This window comes from Brachyistius frenatus, unplaced genomic scaffold, assembly GCF_029030835.1.
Source record: "Brachyistius frenatus isolate BFR_SWC_R1_liver_20210118 unplaced genomic scaffold, ASM2903083v1 Contig_5, whole genome shotgun sequence".
Lineage (NCBI taxonomy): Eukaryota > Metazoa > Chordata > Actinopteri > Embiotocidae > Brachyistius > Brachyistius frenatus.
In genome coordinates, this window is record NW_027210604.1 from 1,277,091 (window position 1) to 1,298,666 (window position 21,576).

A 21,576-nucleotide genomic window follows, 5' to 3' on the forward strand; every position below is an offset into this window, starting at 1 on the left:
CCAACAACTGGCAAGTAACTGACTGCAGCACAATGAAGTGTAATTTCTGCTCGTCGCTGTCAAAATGCTGCAACTTATTCTGCAGTTCACCAGGTTGTGATTTACTTGCCCAGCAGGCTGAATGGGTTTATGTAAATACGACCACAGGCATTTGACTAAGTGACTGAGCCTCAGAAAGACTGAGTGGAGCTTTAAAAAAAGTTTGAAATTTTAAATCACACTTCCTTACCCGCCAGAAGGATGATGATACAAATATGCAAGATGGAAGGATTAGGTGGAAATATAACACTCTTAACTTGACCATATAATGTCAAAATCAAACTTCAAATGCTAGTACTGATGACTGTTCCTTGGATAGATGAACATGGATTCAGCATTAAAACAATGCGAGACACTATGCATATGTAAAAGAAGGACGCATTAGGTTAAAAAGCTAATAGGTTTTTAAAAAGCTAACATAAGCTTGAGTTCGGAGTTAGCATCTGCTGTCTGGCTGTCAGTTAGTGTCACTTGTAATATTAAACTGAATATGTGTAATTTCCAAGCAATTTGCTTTAATTTGGCAGCAATATGACGTTTTACATAATCTAAAAATCTCCTTAGAGAATAGACCCAATCTAACTTTTTAAATCAGCCAGGCGTGTTAAAGGATTTGACCTGAAAACTTCCACCCGTTTCCCGGTGACCTGCGCCAGCCATTGCGACACTCTCAGGCCCCGATTTTCCGTTTACGTGTGACAACGGGGGCCATTTATATCTGCAAAAGCCCCGTGGGGAAGAAGGTTAGCTGTAATTATTCATCTATGAGCGGGGCAGGTCTGTCACGCTTCTCCCGGCTCCCAGGACCGAGCAAATCAAGAAGCAAAGGAGGAGAGTTTGGATATTAGTCACGCTGTGAGGAAGCGTCTCCCCAGAGAGAAATACTGCACTTTTTCCAGAGGTTATTGCAAGTTTCATTCAAAGACTCTTTAAGCGATTAATACTTCCATTAGCCTGTTTAATACAAATGTAATAAAATGCTTTTCATCCTGACCTATTTCTGCAAACATATTATCCAGATATGAAAGACACTAAAGAAGCGAAAATTATTTTATTCTTCAGTCGGGGCAGGATTCAATTAGAATTTTTTTGTTACAGGTTTTTGTCTCCAGCTCGCATCTTTTCATTTCATGCTGTGTGATATTCATATCTCACATCATCAAAAGAGAGTGGGGGCAATTTGCAGGGTCATAATATGATGTCGGCGAAGGAGGAGCTGGATGTGTTAGAAATAGAATTTAGATGACGCCGGGGCTCTTCCTTTTTGTAAAATTGACTCGACACAGTGCATTACACACGCAGCTCCCCAAGTCAGTAATTGTGAAGATTACCTGCCATTCACTTTGAGTTTTTCTATATCTATTTAGAGCTCGAGATGTCAAAGTTTCAATCGCTCAATTTTCTTTTCTTCAAATCGACATTCATATAGATGATAAACTGAATGAAATCAAAAATGCGCGCCAACCTCTCGGTTCAACCAATTTCACTTGAGAGCGGCACGATCAACGAGCATATCTGCCGTCATTTTGTAAAGCTGGAATTAACTGTGCGGAAAAAGCGACTGTTGTGAATTTCAGTTATTATTAAAACACATGCAGTCACTCTGACGTATAACGCAAGACAGAGAACTTATTCAGATGGCATTTCCCTAAATATGTATTTTCTCTTTTTTTTTTTTTTCACAAGTCAACTCAATCGAGGATATTTGTTTAGTTCTGTAGCTTGAAATTCTGCCATCACATGCCGGCTGAGATGTGGTCAGTAAACATATTATAGCTCAACAGAGGAAGGAGGACCCAAATGCACAAAACTGAGTCAGGTTGAAGTGAACAGAAAACAAAAAGACGCAGAACTCCTAAAACAACAAAGGCTTCCCCACAAACCCCGAAAACTTGAGATGCAGCAACCAGATACTGTGGCAGACTGGGAGTAGATATGTGGAGCGGGCTGATTACAGAGTGGCTGCAGGTGGGGCAGATTGGGGGAGTGGAGGCAGGTGAGGTGGGCGTGGTAGGTGAGGTGGGCGTGACAGGTGAGGTGGGGGTGGCAGGCAGGAGACCGGCCATGGAGAGACACTAAATTAAATAACTGGAAAACAAAAAGACCAAAACTAGGAAAAACATGGATGTTTTCTGTATATTTAAATCTATATTGCCGACTCGTGTTTTAAGTCTGTATTCACATTGTGAAAGTGACAAAATATAACATGATACAGACTAAATGTGCTCGAGTTTTGGATTGTCGTTGCACAATAATGTCCAACAAAGTTTTACTATGAACCGTTTAATCTTTAAAAAAAAAACCCTCTTTTGCTTGGTAGGGTATGTTTGTATAATTATTAAAACTGTTCACTATAAAAATCAGACCACAGAAAAATACATTTCAAACAGTATGTTTAACAAACTAATGTTACTCTACTGGTATGTTATTTTATTAAAGTTTGTCCTGAAACTTTTACCAGTCATTGTATGGAGCCATGTTTATGTTTGTTCAGCAATTCTTCCAAAGTAATTTCCCTACTTCTGTTTTATGACCCATATTTTTCCACCCTTATTACATGCAAAAAGACGAAGGTTAGAGCAATTTCTGCAGCAACTTCTACTGTTTGTTTGTTCGACCTTGGTGGCATTAAACAACCAATAAGTTCTCTGGAGCCATACGAGGGAATTGGATTTGCCACTGAGGTTGATGACTCACTCTGTCAATAAAAAAGTGAAAGTGGCAAATTAACTTTGGGCTTCGGCATCTGCTGTCCTTTGTGGGGAAATGTTAGCTTGCTGGGCAGGTTTCATCCCCGGACCGAGCAGAGATGATGAGTTTGTGTGATCTCGGTTTTATCAGATTTCCAATAAGCTCTGCACTCACATATTGTACAGGTGATGAAACAAGCGCCCGAGTGGTCAAACACGTGCAGCTGTAGCAGCCACACAGCGAATATACTGTTATGGTCATTTGTAAAATATCATTTTAACTGGATGTGTCTTTTTGTATGTGTCAATAAAGAAATCTTTGTTTCATATTGTCGCTGCCTAAAAACGTCTAAAAGGAGAAAGAAATGAAGGCTACGAGGGGAAATCCAAAATGTCAAAGATTGCATGCAGTGATTTGTCAGAGAACTCGAACAAAATGTTTTGGTGCCCCGCTTCCCACACCTCCCTGTTTTTTTTTTTTTTTACATTCAGTTAAATAGATGTTCATTGTGTCATGTGTTCTTCTTGATTTACATTCCAGTTGTTGACACCTGCGACTGATGTTCATTCCTTTTTGATGATGAACGTATGGTTGCCGGGATTACGGCAAATAGACGTTTAATTTCATCAGCTGTTTTGAGACAGATTCTCCTTTTTGCCTTTACTATTCTGTGTGGTTCAGCATCCATATAGAGTATATTTCAATGTGTTATCCAGGCACCATGAAATATCACATACCTAAAAGTTGTTGAGATATTTCAAGTCTTTCACCGACAATAAAGCAATGCAAAGAGCAGAGCAAAACATGTAGTGTACTTGAGTAAAAGTTACACTTTTTAATGCACAGGCGTAAAAACGGCTTTGTTTTTTTCAGTTTGCTCAAGGTTTATTCCCTCAGAACATTCTCTGATTTCGTGAAAATGTTCTGGATATTTAATTCAGGCTTCGAAGAATTTCATGTTACCTGAAAATAAGAAGATACCACAAAATACATCTTTAAATGAAGTCGGACAAAACTGAAGTCATTTTGTTGCTTTATTATGTAGTACAAAAAATACTTCCACTCTCAATATGAGTTTTTGCAAAAAATGTGTTCTTGCAATTCATCTATTGTGCAGCAATAAATGTTCAAAATAGTTCTGTCCTTTTTTTTTTTTTTTTTTTTTTAATTTCCCTCCTTTTCATAGCTTTCAAAAAGTGTCTGTCGCCATGCAACCATGAATGAAAACATGGCAACAATCACAAAAAGAGAAGATTGAAAAGGCCTCATATCGTCCATTAAATCCAGCAGTCGGCCTTTGAAAGATTTATACTGGCAGTGAAAGAAAGGTGCATCTTTGCAAACTTGTGCCTCTTGTAAATTTTGGAGGTTCAAACTTCAGTTTGTTTCTGGGTTTCCACTGGGCAATCAGGTATCACTGTGGTTCTCCCAAACCTGCAGATGGACAGAATACAATCAGTAAATCAAACGTTTAAAAGGAAAACAACAATTTTTAGCAGTATTTTTAAGAGAGCATTTCAGCGTGATGATCTTTTACCTCTTCCCTCATCACAAGCCTGTGCTGTATTATTGGATTCTGGGTTTTGTTGCATGTGGTCCGACCAGCTCTTCAGCTCTTCAGCTCTCCAGCTCTCAGCCAGCGTACTGGATCAGTGCTGTACCACGGGGAAAGTTTGCGAAGCTGCCCGTTATTGACTTGGAGCTTCCATTCTTATCTGGACAACAGAGAAACAGAAGCACAACTAACAGCTTGCAGTAACTCAGTGTTTTGCTTCGTTAGACAAACCAACAGGGTGATCGTTAAGAAAGTTTAAAGAATGAAGCTCGCGTTGTTCTATTTTTCACATTGTAAAGAAATCCCCTTAAAAAAGGCCAAAGCAAACAATGGATTATTCAGTGTTCAGTGTTATTCATGTTCAATTCCCTGTCAAGTCCAGTGGTTCCAGCTGCAGATGTAATTATCTAAATTATCTGAAGATCCCATATTGTAATTTTGATTTACATATCTTATTTGAATATAAAGCAAGTCCATGTAAATACTGTGAAAGTGTCAAAACGCTCAGTCCACAGAGAAATGCACGGCCTGTAATCAGAAACTGTCCTGTTTGAACATCTACAAGTTTGTGATGTCACAAACTCACGCTCATGTCATATGTCTGTCTTCAGCTTGACCAACTGCCCAATCTTTTATGTAAAAAAACAACAACATTGAGCTGTCAATCTGTTGCAGAGCTAGCAAGCTACAAGAGCAAATAAGACCTGTGGTTGGCCTGGTGGTGTCTCACTCAGAAAAGAGTCGGCCAATCAGAAGAGAGGATCACTGATACCAGTGCACCTTACAGACACAAAAAAGCCTGTTCTTGGTTGCGGAGATGTAAAACTATATTGAGATGGTTTTAGGCGCTAAAAAAAAACCCACAAAGATGTCTTCTTATAGATATAAAGACTGCAAATAAAATACTGGAAAAGTGTAAAATATGGGACCTTTAAAGATGAATCACAAACAAACTTAATTTAGCAAAGAATCAGTGCATTTTCTTTTCCTAACAAAGACACGTAACAAAAAAAAGGATCGTATGACTCACATGAACAAAGGTTATCATTGTTTCATGATCTTTTCTTCGGAAGACGCTTCATCTCACTGTTTATTGACCTCAGTTGGTGCCCCGGTTGAAGTGCTCCAGCACGGTGGCGTTGGTTCTCTCGAACAGCCACTGCTGGCTGAGAGAGGACGGGTCACACGAGTTCATGAAGACCCGCCGCTCGCTCGGACTGCTGTCGATGCAGCTGTTACTGACGGGGTGATACAGACTCTTATCCTGGAGGATGAAGAGAGTGATATGGAGAGCAGTCATGCTCATATACAGTATATTTCCTTCTTGACTTAATTTAGGGGGGCATTTTTGCCGAAAAATAAAATACACTTTTCATTATTTTCTCACAAATCATTACAAATTTAACTGCACTAGTGAGATAAATTAAAGCTTTTCATGCAGTAATATAGTTTGTGAGGGATCAGCCCATTAATATATTGCTGGCTGCAGAGTGCCACATTTTCCTACTACTAATAAAAGTTTAAAAGTCACAATGATGTTTTTGGAGAAGCATACAGGGTGCAGAATTTTCTGATATTTTTATGACATTTTGAATTTGAAATGAATGCCTTCAGGGGCAAAGTCATGAGGTCAAGATTCATTTGTGCCAACAATCTATTTAAAAATTCCTCCTTGACTCTCGGACTTGATTAATATTGAAGGAGCAAAATCTATTTGCTGTTTTTTTGTTTTTTTTTGCGTGGTAATAAAGTGTATTCATTTTTTCTTTTCTCATTCTGATCCAAAAGGAACCCGATGTTGGCAGGGACATGGAGTCCTTGCATAAACAGGTCCTGGATGTTTTCTTCTGTTTGATTTGATAACAAACATGTAGCACATTTGAACACTGCTTCATCGACATATCGTAAATAAAATGAAGTGTATCCAAGGATATGTTTTCTGTTTTCAATCAAGGCCTTAGTAAACTTTTTCTTTTTTTTTTGTGCATTATTTATAACGATGCTTAGTGCAACCTTGCTGATAGCTTTGAGTCAAAGAAAACGCTGAGCAGAAAGAGCACCTTTGAAGCCACTGGCTGATTTGTGAAAATGTATGACTTTAGCCCCCACAGTTGTAGAGTCAAAGGAGACACTGTGGCATACTTCTGTCCCACAGATCTGACTTGAAGACCTTGAGCTGAATGGGATGAATGTGACACACACACACTGTATCAATTTATACCAGGACTGTCACATTTTTGTACAAATAAAATCGTTGTATTAATAAGTTGGAAGATTAGAATCCTATTAAGAAAATTCTACATGTATGTAGTGGCTACAAGGAGAGAAGAAGAGTAACGTCTGCTGTTTATGCCTCCTATAGACATTAACAGATGACCACAACAATGCTAAAAACAATTTCCTAATGGATCTGAAATGCTCAGCTCACCAAAGAAATCATATGGGCAGCACGGCTGCAAGGCTGAAAAATAGGACGCATTAATGAATACCACCGCTCTCTACAAGCAGCCTCCATTTTCCTCCCTCATACCTTTCTGTAGCGCCACAGCTGGTTCCCTTTCATGCCGTGACAGTCGTACAGGGTGACGGGGCTGCTGTGGGAGACCGCATCAAAGCAGACCTTCCTCGTGTGTATGGGGTCACCTACTCGAATATCCTCCCTCCAACCAAATGTTAGCACCTGCAGATAGTAGATCTCAGCGATAACCAACATTGGATTGTTTTTCTCCTCCGCTGCGGTGAATTAATTTTTTTTTTTTTTCTGTTAAAGGGATTCTTTGCCATGTTTGTCTCATTAGAATGACGCTAATGACAATAATGTGGTTTGTATGTTGTACAGACAGTAAAGGCGATGACGCAAACGTGATCCTGACTCAACCAAACTTATCATTTAATGCGTAGCATGCGCATATGACGATGTAAATTTGGTGGGTCGGAGAAGAAAAACAGGAAGAAACCTCTGACAGTGGGAAGGAAAAACTCCCTTTTAATGGGAAGGAAAAGCTCCCTTTTAACAGGAAGAAACCTCCGACAGTAGGAAGGAAAAACTCTGTTTTAACAGGAAGAAACCTCCGACAGAACCAGGCTTAGAGGTGGACGACCTTCTGCTTCTACTGGTTGGGGTGAAGGGAGAGCAGAGAGAGAAAAGAACAGCAGAGCACTCCACTACGGCAAAAGGCTGCGGCCTATTTTGGCCAAAACCTCACGCCACAAGAAAAGTCTCTTCCCAACTGCAGCAAACCTCATCAACAAGGTCCAAGACTCAAACTGACATAAACTCTATCCCATTCATAGACACGACACATGACATCGACGTGAAATCTATCATTTTAAGTAGGACATCTGTGAACTTGTGACATCAAACACGTCTTTGTCACATTAACGCAATTATGAGTATTCTTTGTATTATTACATATCACACATACTGTTTATACTAAAGGTCATTTGCGTATTTTTGCGTCCATTTTTTATTCTGAAATCTTATTAATCATAATTTTTCTCACTTAGTATAGTGCTTTTTTTTGGTTTTTGGCTGATATGCACCACTAACACCAAGACAAATTTCTTTGTATGTAAAAACGTACTTGGCAATAGATCCGAGTCTGTTCATGCAAATACAGCCTGAAGGTAAGGAGAGCAGCTCGAAGCTTAAGAAAGTGTAATGAATGACCCTCACCTGCCCGTGACTCCAGCCCACCTCGCCCCTCCCTTTCACACAGTTTTCCAGGCGGATGGGGCTCCCCGACACAAAATGTTTGATCTCCATGCACATGCCGCTACCCATGTTCCGTATCTAGACAACAAAAATACACACGTAGAAACCCACGGACATTGTGTCAGGAAGACGGGGATTGTTCTGCACAAAATAATCCTATTATGTATTTTCTCTTAGTAGGGGCACATGTTAATCAACACACAAATAAATGATTCAGAAGTGTTCTGCGTAGTCATTTGTAGCCAGGTGGAGTACATTTTTTTCGACATGAAATTTTTTTCTGAAATTACATAAAAGCAGTATAGATTCTGGCATTAAGCCACGGAAAATGTGCAATATCTGCATTTCAATGACCTGAGTTTGCGTACATTAATGATGATGTGCTCAGAGATTTTGGTCATGGTGGATGCACTCATTTTAACCTGTTGTTTCGGGAACTAGAGTTGGCGACAGAGCCTTTAGGGCTTTAAAAAAGTTTCCCAGAGAATATGTAGGGAATTAGAAAACCGCTGACATTTCAAACAAAGGCTTAAAAAAAGACACTGTTTTTACTTTTTTTTTTTAACTGGTTTTAGCTGAGGAACAGACTTTTTACATTTTTTTTGTACTCATTTCCCCCTTCCTTTATATTTTAATCCTCTTTTATATCTCAGATTTTTGTCTTAATTTCTGGACTATGAATAGTGGAGGTTGAGGACTGATCAAACTTTAAATAAATGTTTGAGTGCTGACACGTGGTGGGTGTTCCTCATCTTATCATTGGACAACCTCACTCTCCCACGTATCCGTCAGTAAGGTGTTCATTAGAGGATATACAGTTCATCTCTGAAATTATGAAATGTGATGTGAAAATATAATTTGATTTACATGTGTGTTCAATAATTACAAATGCGCGAGTTTTTAAGGATTCTTCAATCTTCAAAGAGAGCTTTTTTTGTTGCATATTCTAAAGAGGGCAAATTGTGCTCTGTTCGTTTATTATTAGTCTCCGTAACCAGATCTATCTCCACCACGCTGTGCCGGAGTTGGAGGATGGCCTGCTGCACCCGTATATCATTCTGGTATGGAGGGCAAAATGCTCTGGCTTGTTTAAATTTCTTCAAACCAATAACAATTGTCTTGGGTGACTGTGCAAAATGGTGTCGAGGGGGGAAATTGTTTTTGGTTAAACATGTGCATGGGTGCAGCCCTGGCATTAAAACGGCGAAATCCCCACAAAAGACAGAAAAGGAGCAACCAGGCCTGACTTATTGCATGATCTAAATCTTTGTCAAAACTTGTCATTTTCACCGTGTTGGTTGCAGCTTGGAGGTTGATACGACAGGATAACACAGTTTGTGGAAAAAGAGGAGAATGTTGCCTGACAATAGTCAGCCAATCGCAGGATAATACCAACACTCTACATCTGGTGAGTCAGACTAGTTCATCATTCCCCACAGTAGTTTCAAAACTTAATCCAGCTCTTACCTCTCCCCATGCAGCAGCAGGAGGCTCCACCGGTGGGTAGTGTTTGGGCAGATCCCAGGCCACCTCGCTCATGAACCACTTGAAGCTCTTGCAGTTGAGTCGGTTCCTGAGCTCCTTCTGCAACGTCATGTCTCCCGCCGACAGGTGGCGGTACTCGGGTCGCCGCTGGTAGACGTATTCGCCGTATTCGTCCATCCAAACCTCGGCCACGCGCTTTAAATTCTGAAGGCCAATCAAAAAAAAATCAGACTCAGTTGGATAGATTCAATTGCAAAACAACCTGCAACTCTGAGCAGGCCTGGATTGTTTATGGGTCTCTTGCAGATAAGCACAAAGGGCCCTCATTTCGTACCAGAGCAAAACTGGCTTCAGCAGGAATCCAAGCGTATTTGCATTTTGAAACAGTGTTTTTTTTCCAAGTTTGCTTCAAGTCGCTATTTCAACATGAACCGAGATGGGCGGAACGACACAACAAGGGATGTGTCAGTAAAGATACGTTCATGTACTAAAATTTTGGTGCCATTTTTGAGGTGAAATCACACTTGCGACTCCACCAGCTGAAACCAGGTCTAAGTGCAACGCAGCCAAGCAAGGGATATTTACAATTTACACATGACACCGTAAACCATTTGATAAATTATCAGAAAGTAAACTATGCACACTCAAAGATCCCGATGCAGTTAATTTACTTATACAACCACATCAGGGGAGTTTTGAGCACATTGGTTTTAATCTGTTGTTAATCGATGATTCTTGCTCTTCCTCTTAATTTTATGAAACCACATTTCACTGTTTTGTGAACATGTTCAGATTGTCTGCCAGTAGAACTGTAGAGTGGTCTCAACGAACATGCAGACGAGGGCATTGATGTCTTTACTCTGTCCTGAATTTACTGAACACAACAACAGAACGTTACTACAGTTGTAGAAACTATTCACCAATGAAATCCAGTTGGAGATACCTGACCTGAAGTTGACTTTCATTCAGTTTCAGTTAGTATTCCTTCAATAAAAATAAAAATAAAAAAACTTCCAAGAATGTTAAACATGAAGACGAACAGCCCTGAGAATGAAACGGTAATTTGATTTTGTGCAGGAACACCACTGAGTTCATTGTAAGTAACTTTATGTAAGTATTCTCCTTCATCTGCAGGGCCAGGCCAATTCAGAGCCATCAGCATTCTGCTGACACCCAGTTTAACGACTGTTGGTCAAAATAAAAATAAATAAATAAAAAAGACAGTAACTTTCAGTTGCATACTTAGACAAACTGAGCCAAGTTCCAGGCTGCTGCAGAGGCATACATAATGAATGGTGTTGGGCAACACCTCAAATGATTTAGCACTTTTAGACAATTTCCCATTCTGTGTAGGTACTTGGTAGAAAACAAGGAACAAAGAGACTTAAGCCCATTCTTCACAGCAGAACCTGCAAAGGCTATAAGTGGCAGATAGTGGATGCAGTGTATACTGCTGCTTCTTGTCTGGTGGTCTTTTGTTGGTGAACGCTGAGCCAACTGTAAAGTACTGTGTGCATTCAGAAAAAAAGAGCACTTAGAGGACACAGTGAACAAAAAACACTGCCATTTGTTATCCCGCACCACTTAAAGTCAAGTGTGTAATTGTACAGCGTATGTGTTCCCATGTGTACAGGGGACATGTATGTTTATTTTGTGTACTTAAGCTTAATGAGGCAAAGATTTATTCACTCTCGGGAGCCGATGCATTTAGTTTCACTGTTCAGTGCATTTTGGGGACAAAGACGTTTTCCACCCTTTACCACCATAACGTCTTAATATTTCCAGAGTTAAAAATAGATTTGGTTTCATATCAAAGTCCATTTTATTGCTGCACAGAGCCAAATGTGCTGTTTTTGTAAACTGTAACTTTAATGCTGAATAGCCCTGTGGGTAAAAAGTTAACAACAATTTTGCTGAAAAAGATATTTTAAATTAGAAATTTTAAGCATATTTCATTTCATTTAACGTTTAATCAAGAAACCTTACAGATAACAGACCTGGAAACTAAAAGGTGAAATAAAGAGAAAATACTATTATAAATTAACTATTATACACACGAGACTACAGTTTATAAAGGAGCTTTGATGTCTGTACGCTGCATTAGTCATCTAATACCTCTAAATCATTTGACAACACTCTTGTCTGGATTTAACTTTTTGCTCTGAATCTTTAATGAACAAAAAACACAATATTGTGATGTATTATTGAATTTTACGATGCAGTGTTTTAGAGCAAGGACCTAAACCCTTTTTTTTTTTTTTTTTTTAATGTAACCTCAATGTTTTGGCTTACATAAAACATTAGATCTGAATGGATACGGACACACATATCCAGCATGTTTTGGGGAGCCAGACTATCAATCTTTCAGATTAGTTCCACTCACAATAAAATGCAATCCATTATTTTATTGTGCCTCAGACTTGGTTCTGTTACAGAAGTGTTTGACAGCAGTGTGCTGACACTGAACCTTTGTATTATACTCATACAGTATATAACAAAATCTGTGACTGATCTGCTGCATTGCATTTTGACATGAACCGTGGAGGGCACACAGCGAGAAGAATTACCTTCGCCAAGCTGATCCCACCGGGGACCTTGTAGGGGACGTACTTCCTATAGATGTGTCCTACCCTGGAGCAAGGGATGTCCTCCATCCGACCACCACACATCCACACCTTCAGAGAAACACAAAGAGAGACAGACAGGGAACTTTCATCAGACGAATCTGTGTTGCGTTCAGAAGCTTTGTCCATTTTTAAGATTCAAAGACAAAGAGTTGTGAGGAGGAAAAGGAAGGTGAAGGAAGGGGATGATGAAAGAGATGAGGAGTGAGAGTATGACAGGCTTATGAATCCTGGGGGATTAAGAGGAGAGAGGGGTGGTAATAAAGATGAGATGGCAGCTTGGAGCAAGAAGAGGAGACAGCAAAACCACATTATGACAAGATGGCGACTTCAGCTGAGCAGGAGGGTCAGATGAGAAAACGACTGAAGTGCTGAGTTCACAGCAACTTTCTGGAGTGAAACATCCTGAAATAAAAAAATAAAAAAACATGGAAGAGTTAGGAGTATATTTTCTAACTTGAACTACAGCTTGTGTTCAGGGATACTATTTAGAGGAGTCATTTTTTGGTGTTCATTCGCTGGGTGATGAGGATCATGATTCAACACTTCTCCCGGTGTTTACTGTGCAGCTTTGTTGCCATTTCCCAGCATGCCTTAGTTATTTCAACGTAGCTTTTGATAATAAAGCAACCAAATTAAATCCAAGTGATGGGCCAAAATTATATTTACTTTTGTTAAAACAGATCGTTTTAGAACATTTCGAGTGTCAAATAATACATACTTTTAAATGCTGACCGGTGACACTATGAAAGAGTTCACATTAAAAACCAACTTAATGTAAAAGTTGAATTGTATTCTTCATAGGAGTAGTGTTTTAACTCCCACTAGAGTTAAGGTTAACACCTGAAATGGGTTAAAAGATCAACTTCTAGAAGCGTGTAGTCGATGGTCTCACATGTACACTGTGATTTGAACTCAGAGTTTATTCCAAAGACTAGAATTTGCTGTGCTGTACATTATTTATGTTATGACAGTGTTGAAACTTCATTGGTATTAGAAAAACATGAAAATGCAGACTGCAATTGCTTTTTAGGAAAACGAAGCAAACAGAATGCCTTGTTTAAAAAAACAAAAAACAAAAAAACAACAACTTTAAAATGATTCAGTTATTTGAATGTTTTAAAGACACTGATGTGTTTGTCTTAAGCAACAAACCTTCTTGAACATCTTTATAGCATTAATCCTCACTACAATAAAGACAGCTGTCATTATTCTATACTTGGCTTGCGTGTTGAAAATAAACCATGAGAAAGAAAGGGAGGCTGTGAAGAGGATGAGGAAGAAAGAAAGGAAGACTTAAAGACGGCAGGCAAAATGGAAAAGGGGGTTTTGTTTTTTGAGACAATAGCAAAATGAAAAGGGTGGAAATGAAAAGCTGGATTAAAACCTGAAAACAAACAAGGGAAGTATGAAGAGCGAAAGACGTGCAGGGCTTCTGTTCCTGCAGAGAAGAGCCTGTTGTAAATATTATGTATGCCGTTTGAAGGTTAGAGGCCCGCTGAAGCTGCTGGGAGTTTGTGAACACAGACAGGAGTAATAGATCATCAAATATAAATGTTTTACATATCAGGTCATATGCACATACAACGCAGACTTCACCAGGGGCCTCTGTCCACCTGCTATGACCTGACTTCAGGCTGAGTGCAGTGGAGTCTCGGGATTACAGTTACGATGCATGAGGTATTTCACAGTGAATTTCTGAGACGTGTATTTGGGGTCCTCTAACCAAAGAAGTGAACAACATTGGAGAATATATATATATATATACATATATATATATATATCAAAAAAGAAGGAGGCAGATGCACCACAAACCTGGATTTGTGGGTAATTTGAGGGAGAATGAAGTAGGGGTGGGCAATATATTGGTATTATATCGATATTGTGATATGAAACTAGATCATAGACTGTATATAGAAGTGGACACAGCTTCCAGGTCTGAAAAGTAAGTGCAGACGTGACCTAAACTGCAATACCTCTGAGTGCCACTAGGGGTTGGCTCCAGAAAGGCTCTGGCTCCATAGACTCGCATTCAACTTCAATCCTGAACTACAAAGTCAATTCATTTTTTTCACACGTCATAATGGTGTTGTTATCGAATGTCACTCCCTCTCATTAGTTTTCTGGTGGTCCATCTGAAAATAATCCCGTCATTAATTAGATATTAGGCCAAGGTGGCGACATCCAAAATGCCGAACTTGAGAGTACAAGCACATCCCTGCTCCCAAGAGGATGAACCCATTTGGAGTCATTTAAATTATGTGAAAATGCTTTTCCATTCAACAATGTAATATTGTTTAATATTTAATTACATTTAATATTGGAGGGGCTGTTATCCGTGTATTAGCTGTTTTGTGCTGTTTTGAATTCTCTGTGACACTTCAATGAATTATGGATGCATTGACTTTCTGTTCTCGTATTTAAAATATTACACTGGCAACCTGGTGGGCAATATTTCAAACTCTGACAGTCATTTAGAATGAATTGTGCTGCACAAGACAAAGGAGCTAGATTGTGCTATTTAGTGAAGAAATCAAAGATTGAAACGTTTGAAATAAAATGTTTATTTGTCACCTCTACAAAAAGGATGCCAACACATAAACTCGTTAAAACGTATCAGCTGTCAAAACTCTAGTTAATTACTCTTCTCTTGCATTTGAATGGACTCACTTGGATTGAGTTTTGTAAACTGTTAAAAAAGCTGTGTGCCACATGTGAAGATTTTCAGCTGACATTCGACTGTTAAAACATCAAAGCATGACCAAAATTGTCGTCACGACCCCGTGTTGACATCATCGTCACTGCAGTGCAACTCGAGTCTCTCCGTCCCGCTGCAGACGAAGACGCTCCACCACCAGCCGAGATCAACAGCTCAGCTGGTGGGGAGAAACTGCAGAACCACAGAACTCACTCCGGCTGCATAAATAAAACATGTTGCTGCGAGACAAAAAAAAAAAAAAAAAAAAAAATCCAGCATTGACTTAAAGTGCAACAAAAACTCAAGCAGTCTCTGTCGGTGTACTATAATAAATAAAACATACTTGCATAGAGTCTGATTTGCCGCTGCCTTTCAGTGGCCCCGGTCATGTGGTTTGCGTCCACCACATGAATAATGATGAACTAAAGGCTCGTAGCAATGCATGTAAAGTCAGGACAAATCAGGAAGTTAATGCTTCAAGAATAGCGAGTCCCCACACTGATCAGAGCGGACTGACCCGGAGGTTCTTTTCTACCACAGGGTTTACGCTCTACTTGGGTCGACACCTGGACCAGAGGGCAATACAGAAAGTTTGTATTAAGCAAGGGGAAAACAAAAATAGTTAGCATGGTGTTGCCATGGAAACAAACACGTGCACTCGGATTTTATCAACCACACCGCAGGCCGTTATAGGAACGTTCGTGTTAGTCGCCTACTACGCATCTAGAAATTCTGACTGCTACGGCCATGAATAAAAAAAGATGATGTCATTTATGTTTTAATGTATGCTTTTAGAAGAGTTTTACTCTGCCAACTGTTTGACAACTTTTACTCTGAATAAATATTTCGGCTGCATCTATGGAGGTTTAATGATTTCTGCCTCCAGGGCTAGGGTCTCTGTGAAATGTTTGCATAACTGAAACTCTGACTGTTGGTGCTTTTAGTTTTCCGTGTCTCCGGCAGTTTTATACCCGACACGTATCCTCTCTCCTCCCCGCCCTGCGTGTCGGGTCATGTTGCTCCTGTGCTCCGTGAGCCTTGTATGTTCTGACATTATCGCACTGTGTGAGCTGGAAATGCTCCGTGTTCCCATAACAGCGCCACCAGGATGGAGCTTTAGATTAACTGTGCCAGTGAATAAAGTAATTGTGTTCTGCATGCGAGCGGGGCTCTGGCTGTCTGTGGGAGCAGCAGTTTGGTTGTACGGATTAGTATGAGAGCCTGTTAATCTTCTCACCTCAGGAGACCGGCTGTCTGCTCTATATCAGCTAATGGGGATCTTAATAAAAAGGAAACCAAATTGAATATCTGAGGGTATAAAGTCGATTTAAAGAGGCACAGCAAGGCATGTGCTGATAGCAACATTTTAATAATATGATAATCTTGACCAAAATAATAACCTTGGCGTGGGATATTATCTCAGTAATTACTTAAATAAGATGAAAAGCTTCAAAACAGTCTTGAAACATAAGAGCTTTTCTCGCCAGGTTCAGCCCCGGGTTGTGGATGGCTTTAGTCAAGGCCTATCCTTCATTTCATACTCTTAGCTTTAAGTGTAAGAAATCCTCACCCTTAGCTCGGAGTTTAGAAACGCTGCTCACGACGATCCTTCACATTTTAGAGCTAAAGTGGGGTTATACAGTGGACCAGATGTAGATAACGCTGGTGTAATCAGGAAACAATCAGTCCTTCAGGATCAGATTTTGCAGTTTTTATCTTTCAAGATGGCCATGAGGAAAAGTTATGGAGCTAAATGCGCTAAAGGTTCAGTCAGGAAGACTACATTTACATCTCATACGTCCTCAATTTACTCCCTCCCACTTCTCTAATCACATGACCATGGGCGTTTCGGAGTAAACCAATCCAACTTCACTGCAATCTCAATCAGCCAATCGTTCCTTTGCTGTCAAAGTTTAAATCTGTTAAATCTCACCCCAACCAGTTGAGGCAGATGGCCGCCCACACCTGAGCCTGCTTCAGTCAAGGTTTCTTCCTGTAAAATGGAGTTTTTTTCTTCCCACTGTTTGAGGTTTCTCTTCCTGTAAAAGGGAGTTTTTTTTTTTTTTTTCCTGCTGGAGGTTTTTATTCCTGTTTAAAAGGGTGTTTTTCTTCCAGCTTGGTCATGTGGGAATTGGTAATTGTTTAGTTTTTTTCCTCTATAATGTACACAATTTTTTAATTTTATTTAATTCCATTACCAACACCACCACCAGTATCTAGACCCCAAGGGGCCGGGAGGGGTTTCTGTACTACACTCTACCTCATCCCCTTTCAATATCATGACGTCACAGCGGGGTCTAATCACCAAATACTCTCACATCCCTCATGCTTCTCGTGGATGTCAATAAAATGTTGTATCTGTTTACTGAAATTGAGTCTCTCCTGATTGAACTACTCTCATGTCACTAACACAGGGAGGCTACAAGTGCTTGCTTGAGCTAAATCTTAATCAGGAGTGTTTGTGTTTTTGTGTCCATATTTCTCTACTTCCTCCACTGTGAACACAGAAATGTCTAAAAGTGAAATGGAAAAAACTCCCACTTGGTCAACAACCCTGACACTGAACAATAGCTAGAATTAAATAAGTCTTACCTCAGTTTTTAATGCTGTCTGAGCTTGTTAAGATGTGGCTGAAGAGGGAGATTCGAATAAAATCTGGGCTCTCAAAGACAGAACAAAAACACTTCCCTCTTCTTTTTTTTGGGGGGGAAACATATAAAGTCAGACACAGAGCTTTCATTAGAGGTGTCCCTGAACCCAAATGAAAGGAGGATTACATAATTTCTTGGCAACAACCTTCATTTCCAAGAGAACATTTTTCATTATGCTCACGTGTGCTATCATGAGGTAATTCCAAAGGTGGCAGACTGGCTGGTTACAGAACCATGAGTACAACAGAGTATAAGCCAGAAATCTCATGTGCCTTTGAACACTTTGATTATTGACTAAAATTGCACACAAAAAACAACAACATATATAGGCATTTTTACCTTGAATGAGATCTCATACTGTTCTCCTCCCCAGATCTCTAGACCGGTGTCATATCCTCCCAGTTCCCAGAACCACTTCCTGTCCACAGCAAACAGCCCACCTGCCATCACCGGTGACCTGGAAGACACAATGCAACGCACATTCACTTGCTTGCAGTGCATTTTGTGCAACATCTTTACTCAAAACTGTTACATATATACTGTACATAAGGAGCAGCAGCATTACTTTTCTAATGGTCTAGGTGATGTGTTTCAAGTGAATGGCTCATCATGAAACTCTGAAGAGGCTGATAACGACCCAAACATTTAAATCAAGTGTGCTGGAGCGGGGAGACATTAAGAACATGCAGGGCAGCGGGTCCACAGGAACAAGGCTGGGAGACACTGCTACAGAGCGCCTGCGTGATATAAAGGAGAAAACAACTGCTCCATTGTAGATGAACGGAACGCTTTGACGGCTGAAACATGGAAAAAACTTTCAGCATAGCTATTAAATGAACTGTTTGACTCCATGCTCAGATATTGTTCAAGCAGTTCTGTAAGCCAAAGATGACAAACTAAGTATAAAAAAAACTGTAGCTGAAACCTTTAGTAAAGCCACTATTTGGTATTCAAACACCTTTTTGTCTTCATTTTCCACTGTGTATCTTTTTTTTTTTTTTTTTTTTTCATATAAATTCAAGCAAGCTTATTTTTCTGGAATATTTTTCTTGACAAGAGAGCCTATATTTCTTTTAAAATAAATGATGTTTAGAATGGCTAGTGTGATAAATGCTTTTTTGGACCCCGCTTGGAATCCGCTTCCGTCCTCCACGAAGGACAAACACACTTTTTAAAGCCCACAAGACGTGTTAAAAACTCAAAATATCAGAGGAAGAAAACAATCCAGAGGAATGCAGACAGCAAGAAGTCAGAGTGCATGTATTTCTGGTGGTGGCATTTCTCACCAGATAATGAAGATGCTCTGCTCAGAGCAGAAGCAATTAACCCACTACAGAGCAGTGTGGCTTGTGTCTGCTGTGACAAGCTCCATGCTGCTGAGTGCAGGGCTTGTTAGCTGCTGTGCGGCTGCTGTACTTGATTGTTGCTGCTGCAAACCCGAGGCAGAGAAATTGGGGCAGCAGGTGCAGACACATAAACACAAGGTTTTGTCAGGTTTCCTTGTGAGATACTTCACCAACTAGATCCGATCCCTAACCCCCGGGTCTCTCCGCTGCAAGCCTTTAACTGAATCCCCATTATTGCAGCACTGATCTTGACGATCAATCAACCCTGCAGCAGATCTCTATTTTTTTTTTTTTTTTTTCATCTTTCTATCCCCGGGATGCAATGTGGTCCTCTTCGGAGCAGAAATATCACAACACACACACACACACACACACACACACACACACACACACACACACACACACACACACACACACACACACACACACACACACACACACACACTGGCAACGTAGAGCGGGTTGTCATAGTTACGATCTTTTCATCAGGTACAGAATCACAGGCAGGGAGCCAGCAGGTAGTCCGCTCTCGCCAAAGTTGTCCCTGGGGAGGATCAATTAAAGGCAAACAGGGGCAGCTACTGTACTGTCAGCAGTGAGCAACACTCCAGGGCTTCCCACGCCTCCTGAGCAGTGAGCACAGACATGAGTCCCGCAGTGGGAAACAGCCAGGTTTCTGCACTTTTCTTCTTCCAAAGGGTGAAAACAATTAAATGACTCTCGCAGCGATTACATAAAACCTCTGAACTTCTCTGCAACACTCTTTTAGCTCATGTCTTTTAACACTTTTAGCACAATTACTCTGGACGCACCGTGTGGTGTTTGTGTTTAACACTCACAAAGGTCGTTTACACGACTTCATTTTTCACAATTAAGATATAAACAATTTGCAGAGATGAAAACATTTGATTTTGCCGTGCCCTCTGTAGAGCAACGCTATCTGATGGAACTCAAAATCACCACTCACAGCTGCACAATATGCACTCGTGATGGAGTGGCTTTTTGGCTGTTTGCGGCTACATGAAATTAACATAATTTCCAATTTATTGTCTCAATGATACTGATGTTCTGTCGTCCATATCTGGCGATAAGAGAAAAATGCTCAGGATGGGGGAAGAGGAGGAACGCGCTGCAGTGTTGGAGAGATGCTCACCACAGTAAAAATGTGGGAAATAGTTGCACACTTGAAGCCACAATTTAAGAATAATTTCAGTGAATCATTCATCATGGCCACACATGAGATAATAATGCACAAAATTATGAGAATATTTGACGATTGCACCTAAACTGTATGTAACTGTTTAACATGTCCTTGAGCTGTGTCTCAAAAAAAGCGTACTTCCCTTAGTACACTCACATGCAGTACTCTCACATGTTAGTACACTTACTTAGTACGGTGACGCTTACATTTAACAAGAGTCTGAAATTGCACACTGCCGTTCTGCACTTCCCAGAAATAATCGTAACATTTGAATTGCATCACCCGCCATCATATCTGCTTGCTTTCATCATTTTACCCAGAAATTCCTCCGTCTCCGCTACGTAGCTCTAACAGCAACCGCTAATGCTCAAAAAGTGTCCAGTCTTTCGAACTCAATTCATGGGACGTTTTAAGTACGCCACCTGGGTACTTACAATACACTGCAATGTTTCCATACTTGACAGCGTGAACGCACTTATGCACTCAAAATAGTGAGTGTTAGTACGTAACTATAGAGAGGCACAGCACTTGATTCCGAATCTTTGGGCATTACAGCATCGACTCTCCGAGTTTTGGGCTTTCAACCAGATTTTGAAAACCTGCTCCTACTAATGTTGGGTAATGATGCCTGGCTTGCAGTAGGAATTCCACTTCGTCCCAGAATTGTTGGGTTTCTCTCTGCAATAAAGTAAAATCTTGACACTACTATGAAAAATGCTCTGAGATGACAAATGTTATGATTTGTGCTGTTTTTAATTCTCTGTGACACACTTCAATGAATTATGGATGCATTGACTTTCTGTTCTCGTATTTAAAATATTACACTGGCAACCTGGTGGGCAACTAGAGTTCAATATTTCAAACTCTGAAAGTCAATTAGAATGAAACATGCTGCACAAGACAAAGGAGCTAGATTGTGCTATTTAGTGAAGAAATCAAAGGAATACTGTATATAAAACTGAATTGAATTTCTATGCCATTATTAGAGCATACATTTTATGAACACACTTAAAGCCTAATACATAATCATTGTTTTACATATAGTTCATTTAAAGAACATAAACTTGAAGCCTAAAAACGTGCTTTTTGTCCAAAATAAATGAAACATGATTCAGCTGGCGTGGACGGTTGTATCAATTAGAGTTTAATCAAATCTGTTTGATCAGAGAAGGCGGACAGAGTGTTTTTGGCAAAAAAACAGCTGCAGTCAGATTAGACAACATGTTGCCTGGAACAATAACCCATTGCTCTGAAGAATTGGTCCAAATCTGTATCAGTGTAAATCGGAGCTCAAAGGATGAGTTTGAAACACTGCAGGGAAAGGGACTTAATTACCGCTGAGACAAAGTGAATCACAGAAATAGATGAAGCTTGAAAAATTTCAGCTTTTGTACGTTTGGTTAATTATAAAAGCTCTTCTTGCACTGACGAAATACAGAACTTTGTGCAGCCTCGATTACCCTCAAATTATGTTTTTGTCTATTGCGTATGGAGGAAATCAGATTTGAATACTTTGTCGTCCAGAAGAATCACAAGACAAACAAACATCCCTCCTCCCTTAACACACTGGA

General features: G+C 40.0%; 1 protein-coding gene across 3 annotated transcripts in view; it reads right to left on the minus strand.

Moving 5' to 3' along the window:
- Positions 1–3,751: 3,751 nt before the first annotated feature.
- LOC138631294 (polypeptide N-acetylgalactosaminyltransferase 10-like) overlaps positions 3,752–21,576 on the minus strand; it is a 119,303-nt gene continuing 101,478 nt past the window's right edge. For 2 of the 3 annotated variants that reach the window (XM_069716151.1, XM_069716138.1), the window contains exons 7-14: positions 17,798–17,915; positions 12,053–12,160; positions 9,468–9,689; positions 7,962–8,078; positions 6,816–6,965; positions 5,316–5,549; positions 4,268–4,445; positions 3,752–4,164 (exon numbers count right to left, since the gene is read on the minus strand). In XM_069716151.1, the coding sequence (XP_069572252.1) occupies positions 5,385–5,549; positions 6,816–6,965; positions 7,962–8,078; positions 9,468–9,689; positions 12,053–12,160; positions 17,798–17,915 (880 nt within the window). In that variant the 3' untranslated portion in view covers positions 3,752–4,164; positions 4,268–4,445; positions 5,316–5,384. The remainder of the gene's footprint in view (positions 4,165–4,267; positions 4,446–5,315; positions 5,550–6,815; positions 6,966–7,961; positions 8,079–9,467; positions 9,690–12,052; positions 12,161–17,797; positions 17,916–21,576) is intronic. The other variant, XM_069716144.1, reaches the window with a different exon arrangement.